The sequence below is a fragment of the Polyodon spathula genome, chromosome 4 (assembly GCF_017654505.1).
Source record: "Polyodon spathula isolate WHYD16114869_AA chromosome 4, ASM1765450v1, whole genome shotgun sequence".
Lineage (NCBI taxonomy): Eukaryota > Metazoa > Chordata > Actinopteri > Acipenseriformes > Polyodontidae > Polyodon > Polyodon spathula.
The window spans coordinates 40,360,634-40,381,938 of record NC_054537.1 but is presented as its reverse complement, the minus strand read 5'-3'; the positions used below and the strand labels follow the sequence as shown (position 1 = coordinate 40,381,938).

The following is a 21,305-nucleotide window of genomic DNA, read 5'->3' as shown; positions in this document are numbered from 1 at the left end:
ATAAACTTTATGGTAAATGCTTGCATATAATGAGTTCGCAAACTCACTTCAAGATCCAGCTTCAATCTCTATCGCAGCTGCTCCCCTTAATTCCTTAGTGTAATTTGAAACTCCGCCAATCATCCATTTTGTGATCAGCACTCTAGTTTCTATTGAGATGGCACTTTTGATGCAGAAATTCACAATAAACGAACATGTGCAACATAAAACAATGAATTAAATTTGGGACTATATTACACTGTGGATGTATACACAATAAAAGTTTATGGTTTTGTCTTAATTTAAATATGTTTTAATTATTTGATATAATTTATCTTCCCAGAAATGACAGGTAGCCGTGTTATAAGCGATATAAACCACTTTCGGCCATGCGGTTCTGATGATATATACCACTTCTGGGGTATCACCACCGCATGGTATATATCATGGGAACGGCACTTCCCTTCGTGGTTTATATCTTACATATTTGGGACTATATTACACTGCGGATATATACGACGAAAGAATATGGTCTGACTAAAAAATGTATTTTTTCATAATGGCCACATTCTTTTTTCATATCAAACATCTGTCCATCTGTATAATATGTAGACAGTTATATATATATATATATATATATATATATATATATATATATATATATATATATATATATAACTATATATTATATATATATACATATATGTAACTTTGACTTTAACTGAAATTTTAACGGACGTTAAAATAAATATAATAATTTATGCATGGAAAAGGTACCAGGTGAATAAATGAAATGTACCTTTTAAAAACCTTGCTAGTGATTTTCAGGTTAGTAGTTTCTGCAGGGTTTATTTTCCACACCATTGAATTTTAGTTGCTTTGCAGTTAAAACACAGCTTTTTTTATTATGGCTTTTTATTGCTAGATTATTTCTCCCATACAAACCTACAGTAGGAATTTGGCAGTTGAATGCAATTATTTAATTTTGATTGAACAGGTGCCATAAAACTGTTCTTACTTAACCAGGGTTCAGCAAGTCACCTAAGTCTCAAAAATATATTACACTACTTCCAAGTTTTGTCAGGCAACACATTGTAAAACTATAAACAAAATGTTAAATACTGTTTTAAGAATGTTTTTAGAGACTGTTCTTTGAGACAAATTAATAAACAGTATGTTAGATTGATAGTGCCATGAAAGATGAAATTAAACATTTACACCCATCAAAACAGGAAAAAAAATTGGAAAAAAAAAATTCTTATAAAAAATTACTTAAAATCATCCTAAAGCTTTAATTTCTGAAGTCTATACATTCTTTATTAAGATCCAATTGTCGGGCTCCCGAGCTGAGCATCCAGTAAAGGCACTCCGTGTGGAGTGCAGGATCCGCCCTATAGTCTGGATCTCGCCGATTCGAGTCCAGGCTATTCCTTTGCCGACCTAGGATGGGAGCTCCCAGGTGGTGGAGCTTAGTTGGCCGAGCGCCATGCAGGGGGAGGGAAGGCTAGGTCGGCCAGGGTGTCCTCAGCTCACCGCACACCAGCGACCCCTGTGGTCTGGCCAGTAGCCGGCGGGCTTGCCTGTGAGCTGCCCATGGCTGCGTTGTCCTCTGACGCTGTAGCTCTGGGTGGCTGCATGGTGAGTCTGCAGTGTGTAAAGAAGAGGGCGGCTGACGGCACACGCATCGGAGGACAGCGTGTGTTCGTCTTCGCCCCTCTCGAGTCAGTGGAGGGTTGGTAGCGGTGGACTGAGCCTAAAAATAATTGGATATTACTAAATTGGGGAGAAAACAATAAAAATAATTGGCGACCACTAAATTAAAATTTAAAAAAAATAAATAAATAAGATCCAGTTGTCCACAGGCCTGACACTGTATTAACACTTGTGTTTATTGACAGGTCAGCAATATACAATTTGCATTATCACTTTGTATTTTACAGTGCGCTGTGTGGCAAAGTGACAAATTAATCTGATAACATAGAGGTATACATTTCCATAGCAATTGCAATCAAATCCCTTTGTGTTTGTCTATATTGAATAAAAAAAAAAAGTGTTATGTCCTTTGATCTAAACAGCAGGTTTACTCAAATAAGAGTTTTTCTTTCTTCCTAATCTCCTAATCTATTTTGAAAACTGATCAGCTTAGGCAAATGCTTTTACATACAGTTTTTGCTAAGATATAGATGGGTGTTTACACATTTGCATGTGCAACTATCCTTTACACGGTATTTAAACAGGTTCTTTTGTGTGTGTGAGTGGTGAACCAGTGAAAATTGTTTTAGACAGCATAGCTCTGTCCTTTGTTTCCTACCATGATGTGTGTTCCATATATTGACACAAATTACTGTTGAAAGTAAGTATTTAAAAATCAGAAGGGGTAAAGCAAACTTATTTGTAGAAAGATCTGCTTACAGGAATACTAGGTAAACTTGTCTCCTCAATACATAATAAGAATGCATAAATGCTATTACAAAAATGTAACATGAACCTTTTCCAAAATTTTGTTGGCAGTTAAACAATGGTTAAGAAAATGTTTATGAATAACACACGTTTGCAGAGCTGTAACACATAAATTGGATTTAGCTCACATTTTCACCTCCCAAACCTAAGCAACAGATGCCATCTAGCTACTGAACCCTGGAGGCGAGGGACCGGCCTGGGAAATCTCTGCCTGGACTCGTCAGGTGCCTGACCAGCAATGTTGCTGACTGTCCTCAGCCTCATTTTCTACAGACCCCACTGCCGCACAAAGGTCAATGCAGATCTCCCTGTGGGTCCAAGCCAAGACAGGCAACTCTGGGCATGAGCAGGTTTAGAACCACCTCCCATGACTCTCCCTGCACTCTAAAAATCCATAGTGACCCCAATTTTGCTAACATTTCAAAAATGAAATTTTATGTTGGCTACCTACAGTATTATTATAGAATGTAAAAATTATTTTTTAACAAACACATGACTACTTGCTGGTGCACATGTGCACAAAAAGGCTATATGTTTACAACTTTTGTATACTGTAAAACTGTACAAATCACATGACATCAGTGGCACCAAAGTACAGCGGGAAGATTTAAATCTGCACTTTTCATTCATACATGTTTATAGCACTATAACATATGCCTGTAAAATGACAGCTGAATTATTCTAAAATAAGCTAACTACATTATCGAATGCTTTATCTTTAAATGGTATGCCTGATATTACTCTACACTGTAACTCCACAAACAGTATTAAAATGCTTTTCAATAATAACCAACATTTCATTATAACATTCATATTTTACTTAGCTCCCAATAGCACATTTTTAATGGAGAGGGGGGTTGTAGATCTCACTATTGTAGGTTTTTTTTTTTTTGTCAGAGCTTGTGCTTCCTATAACAGAATAAGTGCACACAGGTACTGCAACTGACCAACTGATTACTGACCTTCGTCAATGACAGCTAGCTCTGTACCAATTTTAGTCCAGTCCCCATGCATGAGACATTATATTTACAAAGAAAGTCCCAAAAATGTAAATGATAGAGAATGAATGATCTTTTCACCTCATTTTAATGAACTGAGGAGAATATTATGACAAGAAATTGCATACTTAATTCCAACTCATCTTCTGTGCTGACCTCCATCCCACACTGCCTTGGGTTTATTTTCTCATCCATCGGTGGGTCAAAGTAATTTTGTCTGCGTTCATTTCCTGTGGAAAGTACATGAAGTGAGGGGTTATTGATTATTAAAAGCACATGAACTGAAATGTTAATTTTGAAATCAACACCAGCACGGCACGCCACTCCTGCTACCTGATAAGCTTTACCTTCAGTTCTCACAGACCCTCCGAGCTCAGGGGCCTAATTACCATGTTGCGAAAGGTCAGAAAAAGAAATCTTTTAAATATGATTGCCATATGTTACTTCTCTTGAAAAGAACTAATGAGAACATTTACAAGTTAAAGTACCTATGATTCAAAGACAATGCCCACCAAGTGTAGGGGGTCACATGTAAAGTGAAAAGCAGACACGAAAAACCAGTTTCTAATTCCAATGGCACTAATGATAAGTACTGCCCTGTTAGGTGGGTGCCAGGATGGCTCTGCATAATTGAGTAGTTTTTTTAGAAGGGACTTAGAAGTTACTTTGTGAACAGATGTACACTTGTTTTACTGTGCATTAGCACTGTATTTTATGACCACTAATGTTCACCATTCCAAATTTTTCAATCCCAGAGTATTTTAAGCAGTGTACTGGCAAAGTATTGCTGTATTATAACAAATGCATCCTTATATTATTTTCTCAATTACACTAATGTTAACTCTGTGGGGTTTGTAGGCCTGATTTCACCTGCCTATCATCATAACCCCCCTATTTAAACCCAGTCATAGCCCTGCTGCTCTTTCTCTTGCGTTTGCTTTTTCCTCCTCCTCCTCCTCATTTTTGTCATATGCTGTGTGTCTCTGTGTTGGTCTGGCGGGATAGTGAGTCTCACTTCCCTGACCTAGAGCTCCAGTAACTCCACAGGTTCTTCGTGTGGTCAGATGGGACCTCCAGCCACACTATTCTTTCACAGCTCATGCACTCTATCTTGTCTCAAGAAAAAGGCTCTTACTTCCTCCTTTATCCTCCCGGAACATGGCTCTCATACTCTCATAGCTCGAGTCCCATAAGTAACAATTATTTGTGTTCTTTAAGATTCTCTTTTCTTCCTTACGTCAAGGCATCATATGAGCCGCTCCATCCTCTGTGGGTTGAACCTGGTCGGTAACTGGAACACAGTCCTGAGAATCTACCTCTAACAACTCGCTGAAAAGTCAGAGGACTCTGTATTTTCAGGGGCCCGGAGGCCGATAGGGCTAGCCTCGACTCCATAGGAAAGGCTCCCTCAGTTGGAGTCCGGCCCATCCTTTTCTCTCTCACCTGTTCTAGAGGCCAAGCCTCCAATCCTAAGTTGCAAAAACATTTCCTTCCTATTGCAGCCTTGGCACCCGCCCCGTGAATTCACACTAATATTTACCTGGGTACTACACCAGCAACTGTTATCCCTCTTACTACTACACTATTTTTGTCTGTTGTTAGTATCTCAGTTAATAATAATAATAATAATAATAATAAATAATAATAATAATAATAACAACAAAAACAACACCATCATCAATGTAACATCTATAACATAAAGGGTCATATTCATGAAAAATGGTGGTAATTTCCAACCATTAAAAAAAAATTACCAGGCAGTATTTAACACGTGATTTATAAAACTACCACCTGTTTAGTTTACTGGCCAGTACTGGGCTTAGATGTTATTTGCCGTCATGGATTGCTACTCAGGGATTTTATCTAACCAGTTGTCAGATGTATAAAAAAGTGTCCCCTACTTAAGGCGTCAATGGCATACACCGTCTGTTTACATCGTCATGTTATGTCTACGGAACATGTCTGGAGAACATGTCTCAGAAATATCGAGAGGCCAGTTTTAAAAATAATAATAACTGCACACAGGTGCTGGACATGAGTGAGAAGTTATATAGCTTACATGCACACACCTACCTGAAAAAGAACTGTAATTTGTCACAGTTCATGATATTTTACTTTTTGTTGAGAAAAAAAAAGAATACTCTAAACACACATTTCCTTTATAGCGCACAAGATAGTCCAGATATGCACTGGAGTGTCAGCAAGCTCCGGTTATTTTTCTCGTAATTAAACGTTTAACACTTTAATTCGAATTACAAATAGCACAGAAAGGCAGCACCGTACAGTTACATTAAAATACAATTAATTGGAAAAATCAACTATGCTGTTATTTGTTACTGCATTCCCTCAGTTTGCAAATACAGGTCGGTGCCGCTTTATCTGGACGCCTCAGGAGAAGGTAAAATATCCAGAATAAGCTGCTGTCCCAATTAAACGAGGCAGCTAAGATGACCTTAGTCACACTTTTTTGATTCTTAAGGAAAAGAAAAAGAAAGAAATCACATCACATTATTATTAAATGTTAAATACATAACATAAAATACAACATTTTGTTTTTTTTATTCCTAAACAAAATTAATCACATCTGCGATGTTGACACGCCAACTTTCTTTGCAAATGCAGCCTCAAAAATCACAGGAGACTCCTCCTTTTTCAAGAGTGCAACGTGGTTTATTCAAGTCACAGCATAATCTAGTACTCAATGCACTGTGCTATGTGACCTGTCTCGCTCAGTTCATCATTTGAAAATACTGTATCCCAATTAAACAAAGTGACGTCCAAATTAAACAACATAAATAGCATTGGGAAGAACCATCCCCCAGAGTTGTATCTCATTTATGCAGCAATCCTGATTATCAAGGCGGCAACGACTGTACCTGCAGTCCATTCAAATACAATACATACAGTAACATCTTAAATCTGTTTATCATATAGTACACATCACCATACAGAAAATATGTAATAAAAAAAAAAACTACAAAATTATACCCCAAAAGTCTACTGGAAGCCATAATAGTAGTGCAGTATTTCATGTTAGATTTTACAATATCTTTTTAAAATGTTTGACAGTTTTTTTTGCTAAGTACAGTATATAGAATACTGCAATGTTGTATGGAATTCAGTATGTTAAAGTAACATTATTCAGCACGTTTCATTCGACTTAATGAAGCAAAATTAGTTCATTCTATAGGGTGATGCAAAACTTTTAGCCATAGCTGTAAATAGTAAACAAAAGACGTGTTGGAGGGCTTAATAAAATATAAATTATATAATTTACTTTAAAATGACTTGAGCTGCCTCTATCGGTAGATGGAATACTATGAAAAACATGTAAAGCTAAGTAGCCTAGCTTTCTGTGCACGGCATTGATGAACATACAGCAAATGTTTTTTTTGTTTATTTTAAAACTCGCTAACATTATAATCCTAATCATGCACTGAGACCAGGAATAAAGTGAGGAAAGCCTTTGTAGGAACCCCTTGCTGGATGGCTCCGGAGATGATGGAACAGGTCAGAGGTTATGACTTCAAAGCTGATATCTGGAGTTTTGGAATAACAGCTATTGAACTGGCAACAGGAGCAGCTCCCTACAACAAATACCCACCCATGAAGGTTCTAATGCTAACCTTGCAGAACGACCCGCCATGCTTGGAGACAGCCTTGTTTCTATCAGTTCAACACTTCAGTACGTGTTAGTTCTCTACAAAGGTGAATAATTGTGCTGATAAAACAACACCTCGAATCACATCAGCAAAGTAACACAGAGCAAGTCGCAGCTCAAATTCTGCAGTGTCTTCTCATTCTTCTGTTCCAAGATATCTCCCTCCTCTTGATGTACAGTCCACACACACATACAGAAGTCTGGCATTTTCTTAGAGCAATGGCTAGAAAAGTGATTTATGTTTTCCAACCAGTAAGTAGCCTAACCTATTCCGGCAAGATAACAATGTAATGTATGTGTTAGAAATTTTTTAAAAATCCTTGAATTACAGAATTATTGGATAATTAACCCTTTGCAGTCCTATGTCGGACCAGGTCTGACATTACAATTTTCCTTTTCCGGTCCGATGTCAGACCCTGTCCAACATCAACAAAAAGACGTCAAGCATAGGTCTCTAGTTGTTTTTTTCTCCGGAAAAAGGAGAGAAGACCTTTCAATGGCTGAGTGAGGCCAAGAGAAGCTGAAAAACAAGGGTCGGATCTGAGCAATACGCATAGTCCCTGCACCACAGACATAACATGGCCATAAACAAACAAGATAGCTGCTTCCGGAGATGCAGTACTGAGTGTTCTGTTTTACTTTGAATAAAATTACTTTTTATACTGTTAAGATGCATCTCCTCTGTCTAGTCTGAGGCACATGTTAATTATGATGCCGACAAAGTTCAATTAACAGCATAATACAGATGTGCTATTCCCATTTCTATTTTTATTAAATTAGTATATTGAGCATGGGATACATTATGGAACTGGGAGTCAAGAATGAAAAATAAATATTGGGTTATGTACTTTTCATTATCAGCTTTGGTCTTTGTTTCTGCAGAGTATAACCACAGGCTAATTAACACTGGGAACAAATACAATGGATAAAAGAAATTTAGTTGTCAGGGTGGACTATTTGTCATAATTCACAGCCTACAAAAAATGCATAGCATATCATTTACTCATAATTTACAAATATTGGAAGGGTAATATCCCACTACTTATAAGATCTTACATATATCTTTAACAAGAACAAGAACGGGTTCAAGAAAATTATATTCTCTAAGATAAAATTCTAGGATCTGATTTAGATTATAATTAAAATGAGTTTACTGGTCTGAAAAGTACTGGCCAGATTTGTTGTCTATTCAAGCTGTTCTCGGAACTGTACAGGCTCTATTAGAAAAATTAAAAAAAAAACATTACATTGAAAGGCTTGAAAAAAAATTAAGACTGTTCTTTGTAGGGGACAAAAAACATAACATTACACTAAAAAGGTTTGAACATATAACAACAGCACGCATTAAAGTTCAGTAGTTTCAGGACAAACCCACAGACACAGAATATAAGTTTATGATTGTATTCATGAAAATGCAAGGAATTCAAGGTATGTGAGAGTTGACTGGAAAAACAACTTGGCACCGAACCTGCTTGGTTTGAGGGACCACTACTTGGTCATTTGTACGAGGCAGGAGACCACCAGAATATCTGAGCAGGTCCCAATGCCGCAGGATAGATTTAAGTATTAAGTTGAGCGAAAGCCATTTTAAAGAACGTTGATGTTAGTTCTGACACATAATTGGTATGCTTCTGATGACCACCGACCGTGTTGTTTGATGAGGTGACCTGGAATTCTGCAACAGAAAGCTGATGAAGCTGCTCTTATTCGAAAACAATGACCCGAGTAGTTTTCTGCTGGAAGACCCTATCTGAACAGGATCTGGCAGAGGTGAAAGACAAACCAGTGGCAGGTGATGATAGTTCAGTTTTCATTTAGAAACAAGGGATCTGAACTTGAAGCATCTTGCAACAGACATATTTGATGGAAAGGAGAGAGGGATTTGTAAGGACGTATTATTGAATTTAGTCTGAAATAATAAAGTTAAGGGGCCTTTCCTTTCTTGATCGTTTTTTCTCTTATTTTAAAAGGAAGGTCAGAGTATCATTTGAGAGAATTGATAAGTCAGTGATGCATGGATGAATGAGAGAGTTGAACTGGCAAGTGGAAGAAGTGAAATCTTAAAACGAAAAAGCCAGGAGAAATGAGCTTCAGTTTTTATCTAAAATGTTAGCATGGTAACCGGAATGAAGAGTTTGTATGCAGCGAATGAGCATATCTACTGTAATGGGCAAACAAGGCTTATATGTGAAAGCTTCAGTATGTTGGAACCTTTTGAGATGTAAAGAAATTTGACAATCAGCGAGGGCGGGGCTAGGGGAACCAAATATTATTCTTAAAATGTTACACTGCTTAAATATGCATTTCTATGGAAAGAAATGATTAGGCAATTGTTATACATGACAATCAATGCAATTCTTTCTCTAACAGATTTTCACCGTATGCAAATGTTGGTATTAGTTCGGTAAATGAAAGGTTCTTCTCGTGCATAAAAACATACCTGTGTACAGCTACTGGGATGAGAGATTGAGCGATCTTTTGGTTATTGTGAGCTAACCAGACAAGCAAAAAGCATTAGACATACAAATAGTACAGACTGGTGTTGACAAACTTGCCAAGATGAAGCGAGATGACACCTGTTTTATTTTAGTTTGTTTGTAATGTTTACACAGATTTGTATCTGAGTAAACATGTTATTTAAAACTTTGCCACATATTTCTACTTTTGACATGTACAGGAATGTGGTGCTTATTTAGCAGTTTATGTTCATTGGTTTATATTTGATACAATGTGTCATTCTTTGTGGAAAGCAGGTGAAGTGTATCAATCTTAACTCGAGGTTAATCAAATCTGGTGAGACGTATTCGGATGGATGCTCGTAGAAATTTTATGCCTGATGTGACCACTTTAATGGAAGAAGCTTGTGTGTGAGAGTTTTTGAGGTAGGTTAAAAAGATGCAGTGACTGAAACAGCAAACAATGGAAAAAAGAATGTTAAAACTTTTCCAGGCTGACCAGTCTGTCTATAGCGTGCAAGGTGAGATGCTGAGTGAGGCTGTTTCCTGCGCTTGTAAGATAAGGGGAAAGATTGTATGATTTACAGAAAGGTTAGGTCTGAAAAGGGGGGAAATCGGAAATGGAAATGGATCCGCTTCTGGAGCCAAGAGTCTGAATTTCTAAAATTGAAAACAAGAAAGTGCGTCAGCAATCTGGTTCATGTAGCCTGGAATGTGATCTGCTCTTAATAGGAATTGATGGCAAACTGTTAACCAAGTAATTCTTCTGAAAATGTTCATGATGGACAGAAGACGAACAGACTTTGTTTATAATGTTAGCAGTAGCTAAATTGTCTGGAGTGGATGAAGAAAGACTTGTTAGCACAGGAAGACCCTCAAAGAAATATAGCTACTGCAACTGGGTACATTTCGTACAACGCAGATGACTGATCGCAATTGGGAATAAATTTAAACTCTTCAGGCCAAGAAGCAGCAAACCTTTTTATTTTTTTTTTAAAGTACCCTCCAAAACCATGGGAAGGAGCAGCGTTAGTAAAAAGTGTAAATCTTTGGGCTGTAAAAGGCATTCATCATAGAAAAACATATTCCACAAATTATTCCACAAACCTCACAAATTATGCCTCTGAAATGACAATGATAAACTTGGATATCGTAAGCATTTGGAATGTGTGTGGATTTGAGAGTGACGGAGAGTTCTCCCCAATCAGCTGTTCTGTTGGTGATGTTATCTAGTGAATTAATAAGCAAAGACTAAACTGATATCTACAACAGAAAGTATTTGCTGGCGAAGAGAGACAGAGGCAGGCCTTGGATTGAAGATTAGAACGTTATTGAGGGAAGGCAGTGAAAAAGCAGAATATACAGTGGGGGGAAGAAACAGGGTGACTGAAGAGAGACTGACAGACTGCTGGGGCCAGCTGGACGTCCACAGTAGACATGCGACAAGGAAAGTTTGAATGAAAGATGAAACACCTGTGGAGGCCTGTTGGACACCTAAGGAAAGACATTGGTCAGACAGAGTGGATGTGGAGGAAAGTTAACAGCGGGGGTCTGCTGGACGCCTGATGCAGAGTTGAGAGACATGGCTCTTGAGTGAATAGGGATTTCGGCAAAACCCGGGTCCATTGCTGATACCATACATTAACTGTTAAATACATATTTGGCAGCTTTATTTTGTAGACACAGTTTTAATGATTATGTAGTATTAGTTCTGAGGTTATAGAACACATTTTCATATCTTCATTTGCATAATGTTTGCAGCCCTAAAAATCTTACTGTCTTCCAGTATTGTTTCTTACTTAATACAATTTCCATTGACCTGTTTTTACTAGCAGAATAAAAATGAATTTACAGCTGTACGAAGTACAATTCTTAAAAGGAAAATTGGATATCACTGTTAGTACTAGAAACATTTATGAAAGATATTCCACTGATCTATGAAAAAGCTCTGTGTAGCATTAGCCATGAGCTGGTACAAATGAAAAGGCGTTAAGCAAATAAACTATTGATAGCTATAATATTTTAAAAACTATTGTTGAACTAAACTTGTACATTTCTATAACTTAACTAGTTAATTGTTGTATTTATTTCATCATTTCAACTTAAAAAGGCAGTTAACAAAATAAAGTTAACATAATTGTGCTTTGTGCATTGCAATTAATAATATGTCTATAGGCTTTTAAATAACAATAAACATGAACTACATTTTTAGTAATCCTTAAAAAAAGTGATTCAGGTGTGTTTTAACAAATGGTACAGTATCATAATTCAACATTACTGAATACTATTATTGTGACCAATGTATTATCCTGAACTGCTACCAGGCTGTGTACATGGAATGTGTGTATGTAATGTTTAAGGATGTAAAAGGGCTCCCAGTTTGATGATACTTCCCAATCTAAGTTATAGGGGAACTAGTTAGGACGTGCTAGCTGGAATGTAAGTTCAGGCCTTGGAATGCAAGGGTTATATTAGAAACAAAACTACTGTCAGTCAGTTTGAGGTTAATCAAAAATGAAGCTTCACCTCTTGGTTCAGCACGGGCTTGCAGCCCGTTTTTTTGTTGGTGAGCTGCAAGGCTGCTATCTTGCCTGTCATGTTTAATTTCTTTTCCTTCTGAAGCCTGATAAGCTGAAAGGTCTATCTTGCTGATGTTAAAAGCAGGATTTTCAATGCCTTCTGCTGCGGCTCGCTCTTCTTCCCCTGCAAAACAACAAGAAGGTCAGAACAGCACATTATACCAAAGTACATTTCAATGACAGCCAGAAAATTCCTTCTAGTGACTCCTTTTACCAAAAATACCCAAGCGCATCCTCCTCGGATGTCAGTAAAACACAATTAGGTTAAAATTAAATCTGAATCTCAGGAAAAAAAGAAGAATAAATGATTAAAATAATTACAAATTGTGCCCTGACAAGCAAGAGCAAAATTTAGCCCAAAGCCATTTGTCTGTAATTAGTTAATTAATCCTTACACAAATTATGAGCAATAACTCATCAAGCAAGGCTCACCCATCAGAAATTCAGCCGACTTGGATTTCTTCTGCTTAGTTTGCTTCAGAGCCTTCTGCTGGAACTTCTGGAGGGAAATTGTTAAATGAATAAATTAGCTGCAGAATGAAGATCATCATTCATGATCCACAACTAACGCAGTATTTTAAATATGGGACAGCACTGAAATGTCATTTAATTTACTTCTCCGCTAAAGGGGTCAAGCACTAATTCAACAACCGGAGTGGTTTTATCATAAATAGATAAGAAATATTGACGTGAATGCGTTATGAAGGTCACGTTAAAATACTTTGTGTTTCTTTCTTATTTGTTATTAACGTCAAATGTATCCTCACCCTTCAAATTAATGTTCTTATGTTTTTTTGAAGCAGATTTTCAAAACAGTGACAACAATTTCTCATCTAAAGTGTCACGCATTTATTTTAATGCACAACTGTCCCAAGATACAGCTTAATAACGCACATTGTTTTTTTTTTTATTTTTGTTATAAAAAACTGAATATGAAATAAGTTAAACATGGTTATCAAAGAAAAAAGGAACGGTTATAAAAGCACAAATATTCTGTGATCTGCTTTTAGTCCTTTAAGTAAAATATATAATAGCCAATTCAGCACCGGTGCACAAAAAAATCTTTCTTACTGGCTTCTTTGTTGCAGAATGTTTATATAAAACAAAGAACTAAGTCATTAAGATTAATATATTTTCACTGTGAAGGTAATTTAACCCAATTTTGATGCTGAAGTCTACTTGTGTTGTCAATATCAACTTTTTCATTTAAAAACATGCGCACGTTTAGGTGTGTTTCACTTTGCAAAACATACACTACAACAAAGGGCCTAATACACCTATCATGGCTACTGAATAAGTGAAAACAACCTCAGCTAAATATCTTTATCTTTTTGTAGCCCAAGGTCCTAATGCATGTATTTGATATAATATTGTATACAGATGTTGCATGATACAATCTGATATCCACCTACAATATGAGTAGCCGTGTCCAAAGCAGACTTCCTGGCCACTCTGAATTCAAGCAGGGTAAAAATGAACTTGTAATCTACATAACCCTATACTATACTGCCATTTATATAATATACAGTTAAATAAAAATAATTACACATTACTCCAATCTTAATTATATACAAAGTATATGATACAAAACAATAAAAAAATCATCCAGCTGTATTACATTAATTTCAGGGTCTACAACATATTATACTGTATGGGTGGTCTGAAGAAGAGACAAAACAGTAACTGTGTTAAATGTAAGAGAAATATGTTTATTATATTTTCACAAATTTGATAAAATTATAAAACATATGTGGCATCACATACCACTCCTGTAGAATGAAGAAACAAATAAGGAAAAGAAGATAAATACAGTTGGCTTTGCAGTTGTAATATTGAAGATACATAGACGGATTGTACTGTATATTTTAATTATGCAATATATATATATATATATATATATATATATATATATATATATATATATATATATATATATATATATATATATATTTTTTTTTTAAAAACCCCAACCCTTACTTGGACTATGAGTAGGTGACTTGGACTTCCAGTAGGTTCATTAAAGGGACACCATAAATGACTCAAAGTGCAACACATTACATTATACAGAACATGTCAGTCACCATTATGTATTTGTTCCAAAATAATGTAATACCGGGTTATTCTGTTTTAAAAATTTTAACCTTCTCTTTCTAAATAAATCTGTGAAAAGCCCAATTAACCAACATATATATTATTTATTTGGCCTATTGTGCTCAGCAACAAGTCTGTATTTCTGTAGTCACCTATACCAACTTATACAGACTTTTTTTATTAGAATGCAAATCTTTTCAGGCACATGCTATCCAAGAACATCCATCTTTTAATGCAAATGTGTTATGCAAACCAGGTTCAACTCCTTCTAAGGAACAAATAAAAGCTGTTATAAAAACATGATTATCCTTCCTAGCATTCAATGTAAATTGTCTCAGGTTGTTCTAAGGTTGTCCTTGCCCCATCCCAACATACAAAAGGAAAAACAAAAAAAAAAACTCAAACTCGAGTAACCTGTTTATTCAATGTATTCTTAGAAGGATACATATTGTTCTCGTTTTTGTTTTTCTTGATAAGAAGTAACACCCTCAATTAATCTTCTGATACACACAATAGTCAAAATTATTTTCTGATACACTTATGTAGCAGATAAGATGAATAGAAAGAACTCTGGATCTGTGAAGTTTTAGTGACACATACATTCAACTTATAGACTGAATAACATATAGAAAACAGTACACATAAGAACTATCACATAATATACAATATTAGATGAGATACAATTTCCCCAAAGCTCTTCACAACCAGCCTAGAAGACATTTTCAAAACACTGGATTGGGAAAATATGGGGCTGAAGATCAATGGGGGCCTACTTGAATCACCTATGATTTGCTGACGACATCCTTATATTTACAACATGCCCAGAAGAATTACAAACACGAATAAAAGAACTACACGAGGCTAGCATCAAAGTGGGCTTGAATATGAACCTGAAGAAGACTCAAGTCTTCAACAAATATACCACTCCACAGGCAATTAAAGTCAATGGGATAAAGCTTGAAGTCAATAACTACGTATACTAGGACTGTAGTTTTGACAACAGAGAACCAAACGTGCAAAATCAACAGAAGAGCAAAAATGGGCTGGAGTGCCTTAGAAGATTAAGCATGGTTCCGAAAGGGAAACTACCTTTATGCCTCAAGAGGAAAGCCTTCAACCAACTTGTGCGGCCAATGCAAATTACGTATGCAAAACCTGGACCCTCAATGCAAAAATGACTCAAAAATTACAAACAACTCAACGGAGTATGGAAAGATGCATGCTGGGAATAACAAGAAGAGACATGAAAAGGAAGGAATGGATAAGAATGTAAACAAAAGTATGCAATGTTATTATAAGATCGAAAAAACTGAAATGGCAGTGGGCTGGACATGTAGCAAGAAAAAGAGACCATATAGGTTTTTTGATTGTTTGAGTAGTGTTGATCCTTGGGATAACAAATTACTGAGCTCAAGTCATGTGATTTCATAAAAACGCTAGGAGCTCAGTGTTTTGTATTTGAGTTGAGTTTTGCCAAAATTAGTTGATTAAGAATCTGTATAAATAGCCATTTGAAAAGACAAGATTTTAACCTCTTTGGGGCCAAGGACAGTTGCCACCTCCCTGGCCACAGGAATTCTACAATTGTTGCAATACATTCATTTAATCACGATTAGTATCCACCTTTTGGTGTATCCAAGCAAACCTATATATGGTTTTGTTGACACATTTCCACTGGTGCAAACCCCCTGTGGATATCTCTTAATAAGACTAAAATACTGAGCCATAAGTGTAAAAAAAAGAGGAAATTCATGCATTATCATCTCGGTTTTATGATTGTTCCTGTTAATTCATAAGGAAATGCTGAAAGCTATATATTGTTGAATTTTTTTTCAACATGCTTGAATAGGTTTCTAACTTACAAAAAGCACATCTGTAACCACAATAGTCAACAAACAAACTGAAAGTAAAGAAGGGTAAAAACACACACACACACACAAAAACAAACAAGTGTAGGTCACAAAAAAGGATACACTAAAATACAATAAATCTCCTAACTACCTCCAAATAATTATAGATAAATGACATAGGTAAGGAAGATTTAGATTATATTATATTTAGATTATAAATGGTTACTAATAAAAAAAGGTTTCCAACTGAGTAACCGGAAGCAAGTTTTTCTGTAGCTACAGGAAATGCAACAAACAAAAATGTTATGATACAAAATATATAACAGGTTGGGATAAATGAAGTTAAAACTCTGGCAAAAAAACTACTAAAGCACAATAAATTCCCTCAAAACTCAAAAGTATTTCTCAAAAATAGCTTGTGTTACCTAAATTTGTATCTTGATGTGTTCAGCCAAATGTTAGGTGTAATAAACTTGGTAATCAAAAGTTAAATAAGTAAATAAATAAATAAATAAATAAAAAAGAAGAACAAGTTTGATTTTTGGTTTATCCAGATACTGTATGTAAAGGAAAGAAAAAAAGAAACAAACTGATGAAAAAACTTGTAAAAGTATAAACATATATAAATGTCAATTGCAGAAAAGAAAACTGATATAACATATTGATAAATATGCAGAAGACTTTTTTTAAAAAGTTAAGAAACAAGCAGCAGTCTTAACCATTCCTTGTCTCACCACAGAAACGACAACAAAAGAGCGCTCTAGTCATGCCTCCCAAACTTTTTTTCACTCTTTTTTGTCATGCATTTTGAACCAATAAAATGATAAGAAAATCTTCCAGCCCCAATCCCATGGTTCATTTGTTACAGGAATCACGACAAGCTTATTTAAAAAAAAAAAGACATTAGCTTTTCAGGGCACCTTGAAGAGTTGGACTTACTAGGAACATCCTAAGGGCACTTTAGCGACGTATTTTTAGGACGTGTCGGGTACGTCCTAAGGGCACTGAAGTGGTTAATTTACATAAAAACAGAAAAAAATATGACCATGCCCTGCTTGAGTAATGAAGATCGCTTGGTTGTTATCGGCATGATTGAAGATGGGCTGTCTGTTGCCTGGCGAATGAGATGTTCTGCTTCAACAACCAGAAGACTAGTCCAGAGAAACCAGGAAACCAGGAAACCAGCTTTGTGAGGGACAGGCCATGTCCTGGACGGTCACAACACATCGACCCAGGTCCATCACATCCAACTTATCCATATGCGTAATCGTTTTCAGACTGCAGTGGCTATAGCACGAGAAATTGCCATCTGCATGAACATGATTTGCATTCTGCAAGGCCATTCGGGGTAACATGTTGACAGCTGAGAGACAAAATCACTGCCTTCTGTGGGCTAGAGAACATCTGAGGTGGCGGCAGAGAGAGTGGTGGGGTGTTTTATTCACAGATGAATGCCGTTTTGCCCTTGATAGAGCTGATGGAAGACAATGTGTGTGGAGATGTTGTGGTGGGCATTATGCTGACTCTTGCATTGCTCAAGCAACCCATGGAACAGTGGAAGTGTGATGTGGGGAAGAATCTCCTTTAACACAAGAACACCTTTGGTGCAGGGCAAACTTACTGCTCAGCGATACACTGAAGGAGTCCTTGAGGCAAGTTTTTCTGTACCTGCAAGCCAATCTGGAAGTGGCGATTTTCCAGGAGGACAATGTAAGGAATGCAATTCCACAACTTCAAGAAAACTACGTTGAGGTCTTGCCATGGGCAGTTTTTTCTCCTATAGAACACCCATGGGACCAAATCGCCAGTGCCATCCACAGGAGACAACCACGACCAGCCAACATTCGAAAGGTGGCTGCAACTGCACATCCCACAGCAATCTATCCAGAGGCTGTATCAGGTCTATGTGTCAACGCTGCCGGTATTGTGTTACTGCTCAGTGAGGTCATACCCGATACTAACTTTGTAATGTTTTCATTCTGACAATGTGTCACGTTTCAAACTGAAAACGTATCATGATTCTTTGATCTGTATTTTTGTTCACATTTTCTGAGATTTTGTTTGATATCTATGTTTAAAATACTTGATTAAATCCATCAGACCTGAGTGTTGCGTTTCTTTTGTGCATCAGTATATATCTGTGTGTGTGTGTGTGTGTGTGTGTGTGTGTGTGTGTGTGTGTGTGTGTGTGTAATTTTTTTTTCTTTTAAAACAACAGTATGCTTTTAAAACAAGTGTTTTTGCAGTGGTTTGTTTTCTAGTCTCAGATCTAAAATGGCTAAATGTTTTAATCTTTAAATTGCTGATATTCAGTGCAATATGTTTTGAAATTTATCTAGGATATAACAATAGTCATCAAAATGATTGCTCAACTAAATTGTGTTTTTAATTCCAAATGAGAATACAATTAAAAGAGGTGAAGACATATTTCGAATTCAAAAGAAGAGTTTTGTAAATCTGTTTTTACATTCACAGAGCCCTTAAGCTAGACATTCATTTATACTACAAAGATTAATGGGTATCTAATTGTAACTTATTTAAAAACGATTTTCTTTCCACTGCTTTCCAATCAATTTCACCGAGTTACACTTAACAGTGAGACTTTACTGCTCACAAAACAGATTAGTTGACTACAGAATATAGTGTTCTAAATTACTTTCCTTTTTTAACGAGAACATGTTTAGTTGCTCATGGGTTCAAAGGAAACAAAAGTTAATTATTTCTCTTTTCCTATCTTTTCTCAGACTAATCTCCTTAGCATTCTCTTCTTTACACATGGGCCTTTTAAATTTTCAAATATTTTAGTTTTTATAGAACTGACACTAAATGAACCACTACTTGCCTGTTTTATTAATTCTATCTGTCTTCACTAAACTACAGTGAGATACGCATGTATGCAAATGTTTTTTTTTTTTGTTTTGTTTTTTTTTATCTTAATTGTTTTTCGGTCTGCATTGTTAAAGCAAAATCTGAAAATGTAGCTGAAAACATATTTAACAGCATTTCAAAGGAGATGACACCTGACCACAACTATTCAAAGAGTCATTTATGCAGGCACTTTTTTTCAATTAATTTCTTCAGATAAAAGGGAACATGTAATTCTTCATTGCTTCATTTAAAACTACTTCTGCTCTTCAAATGGGTCACTACCGACTTATGAGAAAAATTATCTCTACATAATTCTGTAGAATTGAATACAACATGAAACGTGAACTGTATCAGCCATGAACTACAGCCACATCTTAAAATGTAAGGCAACTGTGAGGAATTACAACACTACCATAAGTGTTTACTGTATGAAAAGGGAAACTCTTATTGACATGACTTCTCACCAAAGATAAACATATTAAAATAGCAGTGCTAATTCTGAGGTATGTGCCAAGTAATTCCAGTGAAATAAAACAAGCACTGAATGCAAAACAGAAAAGCATCGAATTAATTTGGTTGTCATCTTCACACATACAATACTTTGTGATGTTGAATTTTTCCCCCTTTTCTCATAATCTGCACATAAAATGCTTACTTTGTAGCAAAATAAAACTCATTTATAACTGGTGACAAGGGAAATCTATGAAGTTTTTAAAAGAATGTATTGTTGTCAAAAGGAATTGGGTACAACAATGCCTTGTTCAGTTCTGGTTCCATTCAAAGCTGTAGCTAACAGGGCACTGGGAAAGCTGCTGCAAGGCTGGTGGCCACAGACCAGCAAGAAAGTGAATTTTGCATACTGTACGGATCATCGCTCAGTTCAGGGCAGTCACATTGAATCTGTGATCAACCAATTGTGCTTCATGAAACCGTCAGCCCTCATTTATGTCTAGCTGTTTTCTTCTGTCCCATTGTAAACAAGCTCTGCTTTAAGCTGTCTCCATACCTTTATCTACTTACAAAGATCACAGAGACAGACCATGTCAATGGTGTCAGAATTAAAGTTACCACTTCCAGACAGCAGTCCTCGTGCAAGCTGTAAGTCAAAGAGAAGAGCAACTTTGGAATGACAGAGTGTTTGTTTTGTTTTTTTCGTTTTAGGTACGCTTACATTAGATACATACACATACTGGTATATTGTGTCTCTTTCATTAGATTAAATCAGGTGTTCTTAATATGAACAACTGTTTTTCAAATCAGTAATCTAGCAGTATAGATTAGTTCACTGACTTTTCCCTGTCTAAGATTGAGTGTATAATATACAAAGGGAGGCTCTGATGAAAATTTTTTAGACTAACAGGAAAAATAAATGAATACATATTCCAGTTGCTCGGTGTGCTGTTCAACAGTACAGGTGCGTGACTGTGAAAATAAACATACACCCTTTAACCCTTTTCAATCAGATGTCGGACCCTGCTCAACGTCATCAAAAAGACATGTCAAGCACAGGTCATTAGTCATTTTTTCTCTAGAAAAAGCAGAGAAAACCCTTCAATAGCCGAGTGAGACAAATAGGAGCCAAGAGAAGCCGAAAAAAGGGGGAATATATGAGAAATATACATATCCCCTGCACCACAGAGATAACACGGACATAAACAAAGAAGACAGCTGCTTCCGCATCCAGTGATCAAAGAATATCACAGACATTAGCTGTGAATTTGTAATGAAATAATGATTTAGATTGCATTAATGGGGAGTTTGGTGGTAAAACAAGTGATCAGAAGATGATTTATGAGTATGCACGACTATGATGAAGTATGTGAAAAATACATCGAACAGGGGGTGGGGCTTGGCTGGAGATGCAGTACTGAGTGTCCTGTTGATATGCAGTGCCTTTTAACCCTTTGTGGTCCAATGTCTGACCCTGTCTGACACCATCGAAAAGACGTAAAGTACAGGTCTCTAGTCGTTTTTTCTCCAGAAAAAGCCGAGAAAACCATTTAATGGCCGAGTGAGACCAACAGGAGCAGAATAAAACTGAACAAAAGGGACATGTGAGCATTAACCCTAGCAGCTGTACCACACAGAGACAAGCAGACATAAACAAAGGAGAAAACTGCTTCTGAATCCAGCACTCAAAGAATATTACGGACATTTGCAGAGCTTTTTGAGATGTTAAAGTAATAAAATAATGACTTGTACCGCATTATTGAGGAGTTTGGTGATAAAATGAGTGATCATGAGAGGATTTATCAGTATGAACATCTGAAAAGAGGTATGTGAAAAATACAGTGAACACGGGGTGGGGCTTGGCTGGAGATGCAGTACTGATATCGCTTAGCATTGCAATGACCTTTAAACCG

At 36.3% G+C, this 21,305-nt stretch overlaps 1 protein-coding gene across 1 annotated transcript in view; it reads right to left on the bottom strand.

The window, feature by feature from the left end:
- The window catches only part of LOC121313932 (orofacial cleft 1 candidate gene 1 protein homolog), a 59,624-nt gene that overhangs the window by 16,934 nt on the left and 21,385 nt on the right, over positions 1 to 21,305 (bottom strand). The window contains exons 3-5 of the mRNA XM_041246708.1: positions 12,566 to 12,632; positions 12,081 to 12,257; positions 3,566 to 3,667 (exon numbers count right to left, since the gene is read on the bottom strand). Coding sequence (XP_041102642.1) covers positions 3,566 to 3,667; positions 12,081 to 12,257; positions 12,566 to 12,632 — 346 coding nt within the window. The remainder of the gene's footprint in view (positions 1 to 3,565; positions 3,668 to 12,080; positions 12,258 to 12,565; positions 12,633 to 21,305) is intronic.